Genomic DNA, 7,754 nt, shown 5'->3' with positions numbered 1-7,754 from the left:
GAGTGGATTGTGATCTGTCAGGAGCTGTCCCAGATGCAGGATCACCTGCCTGGGGGAGCCTTTCAGCTGCAGGACAGTTGCTGGTGCAGCTCCCATGTGCTCTGCTGGGATCACCCTTGCTGCTCACGCTCGGCAGGGCAGCAAAAGCCAAGGCAGGAAAAACATCTGGTGATTTTTCTCTAGGGAAAACTTGGTGGAAAACCTCATCATTTTGCATCTTACTGCTCCCACTTGGGTTGGAAATCTTGCCAGGAGGCCCTTTGGGATGTGCCAGCCTCTTCTGCAGGGGTGGCTGATGCAGGGGGAGTTGCTGTGAACCACCTGGCCTTTGGCTGATCTTCCTCTCCATGTATTCCATCAGTGCAGTGTGCTGGATTTGTTTCAGCTCTGTCCTGGAGATACTGGAACTGGAAAGTGCCCTTCCTCCGTTCTCCAGACCCCTTCTCCTGCCTGCCACAATATCTTGCTCAGTGATTTCATCCCTAACTTGACTCCAAGATACTTCCTTATCCATTATCTGATCGAGCTTCTCAGGCTCAGAATAGCACAGTTTCTTTTCCTCTTTGGTTACCCTTTTCCTTCCCCCTTCTCGACCTGTTTGTGCTTTCTGTATTTCTCCATCTTTATTGAAACTTTCCAGTGATTCCAGATGAGAAGGGGAGCAAAGAGCAGGTTTGGCATCCTCGTTTGCACTGGACAACGAGAAAGACCGAAGGTGTTCAATTGATGGCCTTTTAGAGGGTTTCTGTCTCAGTCTGACAGGCAAACTCATCTGCAGGTCTTTTCTCTTAAAGGAGGTTTCTTTAAGAACCTTTTTCTGAGCCTCTTTCAGCCTCTCTCTGTAGTCATTCTTGAAGCTCTCCTCTGTGAATGAGGCAGGGCTGCCGAGGGTGAGGTCCTGGCTCTGGAGCAGGAGGTCAGCACTGTCCCCGCGGTGGTGGCTGTGCCCCTGCCACTGAGGGCTTTGCATCTCCACCCGCTGTGCTGAGGTGGCACAGCCCCTGGAAGGGAGTGCCTTCGGTGACCTCCTGGAGTCCCCCTGGCTGTGGGGGAGCTGGTTGGGATGGGGGACATCGCTGGGTTTCCCGCCAGAAAGATAGTAAAGCATGGGAGTCATCTGCCTGGTTATTTGTTCACCAGCACAGCCCTCCCACAGCTGTCCTGAGAGCTTGCTTTGGAGTTTAGGTGGGTGTTTCTGAGCAGGAGGATCCTCTTGTTCCAGACACGTGCTGAGGTCAGGATTGCTGTTATTGGCCTGTTTTCCTTCCTGGGATTCACGTCCTAAGTGAGATGTGGAATCTTTCTTTGGTCTGAGAAAAGCCATGTTGGTATCACAGCACCGCTCCCTTCCCTGATCCAGCCCCTCGTGCTGAGGGTGCTCTGCTCCCACAGCCCCCCAGCTGCAGGGCACTGCTGACCTCTGCACTCTGGCTTGCTGATTCAGGACTGGCTGCCTGACGTCTCTCCCAGTTTTTCCTTCAGAATCATAGCACTGATCTTTGTCTGTACAACTGTTCAGCTTCCTGGAAGCATTTTTAATTAGGAGAGCATTCTCCATATATTTTAAGTCACAGCTGTCCTCAAACACATCCTGATCCACATCTGGATGCCACTGGGCACAGAGCAGGTCCTGAGCACAGGGCAAGGGCCCCTTTCTCTGGCTGGGTCCTGGCACGGTGCTTGGCAGAGTCTCTTCTCTGGCAGTTGGTTTCTGCACCCCACAGGGACACTGTTTGACTTCTTGTGGATCATTAACAGCGTTGGGCTTGGAATGTGCTGGGTGATAGGACCTGGAGTTCCTCTTGTTGGGAATTTTATAAGCATGAACTGAGTTGTAAGCAGAAAGTATTTTGGGTACATTTGCCACAGAGTCTGTCTTTAAATATTCTTGAAAAATGAACGAAGAAGGTCTGCTGAAAACATGTGGATTGCTTCTCTTTGTAGGTTGTTGGGGTGGGTTCCACTCTCCATTTCCCCCTGTCTTTAACCCCTGAATGTTTGATACAAATACCTCATTTGTAGAATCAGAAGAAAGGCCCTTGTTTTCCAGAGTCTTTTCCCCAGCAGGCCGTAGGTCTCGCTCAGTGAGTCCATGCCGGTGTTGACTCCCTGGTGCATCCCTGTGTGCCAGCTGACTGTCCTGCACACCAGGGGCTGGCTGCACCTGCACCTTACACACACTGTGCCCTCCAGAGCTGTGTCCCCCTCTTGAGTGTTCACGGTGCCTGGTGATGCTGGAGCTGTGGAGTCTCGTGGGAGGGGAAGGTGGAGGAGCTGCCAGGGGTGGAGGGCCCTGGTTTGAAGTCCCTGGGGTGGGAGTGGTTCCACAGCGATGGGGGAGGCTGGGGCTGGGGCTGTGAGAGCTGGGAGGGGTGCCCAGCCCTGCTGCCCTGTGTGGCTGCAGGGCTCTGAGCTCAGGGGGTGCAGCACTGAGGTTGTAAATCCCCCTGACGTATTCCGAGTCCATGTAGGGCAAACGGCAACATTCCCCACAGCACGGGCGGGGGGGACACTCTGAGCCCCCTGAGAAAGAGCTGTAGGCAGAGTCTGCTCTTCTGGGGAGCTGCAGGGCATGGTCTGGGCTGCCAATCGCCTTCACTGGCACAAGATGATCATCATTTCCAGGGCACATCACAGGTTCTACCACCTCCCCACTTCTGCCACCTTGCCCGTGAGTCCACCTTTCCATCTCATTCCCAAATGAAGCCATGCTGCAGCATTCCTAGAAATCCAAGGCTGATCAGAAGTCCATAACCGAGTCATTAGAAAAGAACATTTTTCTCTGTAGTCACATTCCAATAACATCTAGAAGGTCCTTAAAAGAAAGAGAAACACAGGAAAAAACTCAGTGGGAGGATTCTCATTGCACTTTTTCACAGACTCATAGAAAGTGCCTTGAGACTCAGAGAGCATCTTGTTGAGACATTCTGACGTCAGTAAAAAGTCACAGCTTTTAAGACAGTCAATATTTATGGCTGCAGCCAGGAACCCCCCTGCAAACACAGCAAACGGACTAGAAAAAAGCACCGGCTCAGAGTTCACCCACAACAAATACACCACTTATACAGAGTCCAGAAAACAGCCTGTGCTCATCAGTAGCACCTGACAGCTCCTCTGAGGGCTGTGCAAGATGCCCCCAGGTTTGCTTTCACAAATGGATCTGCACAAGCAGCCACTCAATGGGCCAACAGAAGACTCACAGGAGATGCTTCCACCAGCAGCGTGACCCCCTGTGAGCAACAACCCCCCTGACACCCCCACAGGCAGTACCAGCCCCTCAGACAGGACTGAGCTGGCACCACACAGGTGCTGGCCAGTGACCTTGGTTAGGAATCCTCACTTAAAACAGCTCTGAAGACTGATTAGTTATTAAATAAAGCAAACAGTCTTGAAAACAAGTTGCTCCAGTGACAGGCCTTCTGAGGAGACACAAACTGTTTCCAGAGCTCTCCAGAATATTACATGTCTGATTTCTTCACAAAGGTTGAACTCACCAGACCCTAATCTGCCATTTCCAATGTCATACTTCTGTGGCAGGGCCTTACAAAGCTGGCAGAAAGAGGTTTTAGGGATGCTGTTGCTCTTTAATCAAAAAACTTCACATTCCTGCCTTGTTTCAAAGACAGGCCTGGTATCATTCATTTTGAGCCAAAGGAAGAGATGGATAGGAGCCAAAATACACAAGTTAATCTATAAATGAAACTTGGACTGGTGAGGCACACTAAATAAATTAACTAGTTTCTGGGAACTGAGAACAGCCTAACACCACACAGTGGGAATTTCTGCTGGGCTCTTTTTTGAAATTTCAGTAAGAAATCACCTCAAGTATGCCTGGAGAAGTTCTCTCCCTCTTTAAAGATCTTCTGAAACACAGCTGTGAAACTTTATTGTGTGTCCCTGAATAACTGGGTCACATAGGAAACATGAAGGATCAGTGGCTGATGATGACACTCCCCACCCTTGTCACCATGGCACATTAAGGACTTTAAAGAAATAAAACCCTTCCATACCTGGTGAAAGGGAACCTTGGGTTTTCTGAAGCCAGAGAGCTAAAAAGAAGTGAATGATTGCCCTGGCATTAGTGCAGACTCAGACTGTGCCACAGCTGCCATCACACTGAGCTCACAGGGCCCCGGGGTCTGTCCCACCTGGGCTGGGAATGCTCAGCAGTACCTGCAGGGACTGGGGATCCAATCCCCTGGGAGCCACATTCCACAGCAGCCCCAGAGGGCAGATTCCTCTGTCATTCTTATCTGCCTCGTTTTAATCAAATTTTTCTCCCAGTGGAACCTCTCCAAGCAGTTCTGTTACTGACAGTGCTATAAATAGAGCCAAGTCTTTGTCTGGGATGTGCTGGCACAGATCCACAGGAGTTAATGGAGCCACCCTGATTTACGGCGAGAATTTGGCTCTAACTTTCCACAGCAATTGTGGAAATAACAGTTGTGGTTTGGTTTATGTCTGCCAGTGAAAGTTCTCTTCTGCTTTCCTATTCCAATGATTCCCAGCATCTCTTTTCCCTCATTGTTTCAATCTCCTGATTGTGATGTACAGTGAATTTGGGAATACAGTGAAGAATCTTTGACTCAGGTGATACCAGAAATAAGAGGAAATAGAATACCTGTATTTTAGAAGACCAAGGTAAGGACCTCTGACACTGAAACACACCTTAGGGAAAACTTGTCATATTTCTTTTGGAGAGGATATTTCCTAAACCCTGGCAGCACAATCACTGATCTCAGTGTGTTTAAGGAACTGTGTGAAAACTGCCTTCTCTTTCCCACACGAGAGAAAAACATTCATGTACTCAAAGCTCACCTGACAGGAACAAGGACATAATTGTTCTCAGCTGGGAGGTGCAGGAGCTCCCTCAGGGACTGCTCTGTCTCTGGGTCTCAGAAACGCTCTGGCAAGGCTGGAATACAACCTGCACATTCCAGACAGGCTTGCAGTATTTTCATTGGAAACCACTGAAAGCAAGAAGAAAAATGTTAAATTAAAGTCTATCAGAACCAAACCCACTGGAAGACAAAGGAAAGTGTATTAACACTTGTGTTGACTTGACTTCCATCCACTGGTTTATTATATTTATATTTACCCCAGAACTGCCCACAGGACCCCACACAGAGCACAGCCTTGTGTGTGAAGCAGTTTGCAAATATAAAGCACACCCTCTCTGCTTTATCATCTGACCAAACAGAGAGATGGGAGAAACACAGAAGAGAAACAGGGTGTCTGCAGGGAATGGGGCCTGCCCGAGGCTTCCCAGCAGGCTGATGGGTGAGGAAGAACAAAACCCAGATGACAGAGGACACTGTGCATGAGGCTGGGCTGACTCTGGGCTGAGATAATGATGTCTTGTCTCAGAACAATATTTGTCCCAAGTTTCCACCATAATAATGATAGGAAAAACAAGATAAAATAGTAGTGGCAAGGCAATGCCAGGAAATCCCCACTGAGCAGCTCATGCTGTACGAGTTCTCAGCTCAGGTACCAGAGCTTGCACTGAAAACACTTCACCCAAACGTCATCAAACAGTCCCCAAGTGTTAAGAGCCAATTTGTGTCCTGCTGAAGACTCCAGTCCCTCACAGACCTCTGTTAAACACAAGTCACTGCATCAACCTCTTCTGTTCTGGGGAAAGGTTTGCATTGCACAACCTTGAATTCTTTGCAACCAACTCAGAAGGTCAAAGCCTCATGTCTTTGGCAAATTAACTGTGGACAGAGAAAAAGCAGGGACTCCAGACTGCAGTCAGTTAACAAGTTACCTGTCTTTTATGGGCAGGATTTCTTCTACCGCAGTTTGGTCTTGTTTGACCTCATTTAGACTGTGCAGGGTGCCAGAATTGATCCATAACTCACCTGAGTTATACAATGCTTGCCCAAACAAACCATCACCCATCAGAAACACAGGTATTCTCTTTATGAAGTCTCTGATTTATCCTCAGCAACCCAGGAAAAACAGCCCCTGGCACCAAACCCACTCCATACTACATTTGTGAGCTTGTGCAGGTCCCTGGAAGTTACCAACACTGTCTTTCTGTCAGAGAAGCAAGAATGAGCATTTTCCTTAATAAACATAAGCAGAGTTCAAACTTTCATAGCTCTCTTTCTGTAGAACTGCCCTTTTTAAACAAATGGCTCCATGAAAATGAAGGGGAAAACCACAGCTATTAATCCAGATCAAACTACAATACTCAACTGTTCTCAAGGAGATGGACAAGTGTGCAAAATGCAAAGCAAACACTGTGACCAGCCTACCAATACTATGTCATGTTCATGCCTGTGAATGACCTGTTCCTTATCAAAGGGTAAACCTCTGATGTAAATATTAGCTGACATTCTTCAGATTCCAATCAGCTGCCCAGGCTGCAGCACCTGACCCATCTGCTCCACAGACCGTGAGATCCAATTGCTACCCAAAGATCATCTGAGAGACTCTTGGTTCAGCAGATGATCCACTGCCTGTCCTGGGGCAGCCTAGAGAAGCCAAAATCCTGGGGAAGTCAGGTACAGGCTCTGGTATCCCAGAAACCTTCAGCAGGTTGATCATGGTTGATGATCTAGCACAGGTTCCCAGATCTCCATCCTGGTCTTCCTGGACAGAACTTGATGCCCATGCAGAACCTGAAAGTCCCTGTTTCTCTCTTAGCTGACTTTTTTTTTTTTTTTAAATAGATATTTTCCCTTTCTTATTTTTTGTCTAGCTTATCATCAAGGATTTTATCCCCTTGGACTTTCAGCTTTAGGTTTCAAACAAGAAGCCAAACATAGCAGATGACATCCCCTTTAGATGATTAGCAGACACATTCTGCTAATCTGTATTTTTCTTCCTAAGGTTTCTGAAGAATCTAAACCCCAAATTCCTCATCCAGTGCAGTTTCCAGAACTCTGATGCAGGTAGCTAATGGCTGCAAGGATACAGTGCATCAGTACCCAAGGATAAAAACTCTCACACTTGGCTTACACAGGCCTGGAGGAAAACAAACCCTGCTGCTGGGAACCAGGGAAAGTCAAAGCGCCAGAGAGTCCCCAAACAGAACCCAAGTGGGATTTAGAGGAGGTTTATGCCTTGTGTGAACAGAAATAAATTTCACCATAGCTTGAGGAACAATTCATTCTCTACTCCTTAAAAACGTACTGAGCAGCTCTTTGCTGAGCTTGGCAAGTTTTAGACTGTGTGCTCTGAACTTCATGAATGACACAGAAACACAGACCCTTCACTGCATTCCCAAAGCCATTCCCATCTCGGGAATAGCTGCAGGGAAAACCTTGGACAGAGAATCCTACCAGGCCTTCCCAGAGCAGAGGGGTGACAGGGTCAGTCTGGCTCACCCAGAAACAGGAGCAGGACCCAGCTCTCTCATGTTCTCACCACTTCTCCTAACTACAAATTGATTTTTCTAATTCCTTACTACCCTCAGTAAATCCTGTAACTTTTCCATTCTTTCAAAGCACATTCCCAGTCTAAATTATCATTAGCAAACAATACTTCCATTTTCTTCTATAGAAATTAAGGATTATGAAGTCAATTAATTACCTGGTATTTTAAAAAATCCATTAGGTCTTTAACTTTTGTATTTTGACATAAGAAACAGAAACTATTCCTTACCAGAGGATGTCTGTTTTCAGTCTAATTCATCCAGATGTTAACCATAATTGTGCCTGCCTTTGGGCTGGGGCAGACAGTAATGTCATATCCAGTTACTACAGAACATTCCACTGGAACAAGAGAAAACCACCAAATATACA

General features: G+C 47.5%; 1 protein-coding gene across 2 annotated transcripts in view; it reads right to left on the bottom strand.

The window, feature by feature from the left end:
• The window catches only part of LOC114071093 (protein Shroom1-like), a 15,332-nt gene extending 9,009 nt beyond the window's left edge, over window positions 1-6,323 (bottom strand). For both annotated transcript variants that reach the window (XR_003574000.1, XM_027908774.1), the window contains exons 1-4: window positions 6,264-6,323; window positions 4,819-4,970; window positions 2,137-2,815; window positions 769-772 (exon numbers count right to left, since the gene is read on the bottom strand). Coding sequence is in view for 1 of the 2 variants with exons in the window: in XM_027908774.1 (XP_027764575.1) it covers window positions 769-772; window positions 2,137-2,710 (578 nt within the window). In the remaining variant the exon portion in view is untranslated. The remainder of the gene's footprint in view (window positions 1-768; window positions 773-2,136; window positions 2,816-4,818; window positions 4,971-6,263) is intronic.
• Window positions 6,324-7,754: the final 1,431 nt, after the last annotated feature.

Source organism: Empidonax traillii, unplaced genomic scaffold, assembly GCF_003031625.1.
Source record: "Empidonax traillii isolate 1590-97213 ecotype Southwest subspecies unplaced genomic scaffold, ASM303162v1 scaffold1834:size56880, whole genome shotgun sequence".
Lineage (NCBI taxonomy): Eukaryota > Metazoa > Chordata > Aves > Passeriformes > Tyrannidae > Empidonax > Empidonax traillii.
This window is presented reverse-complemented; position numbering and strand designations above follow the sequence as displayed.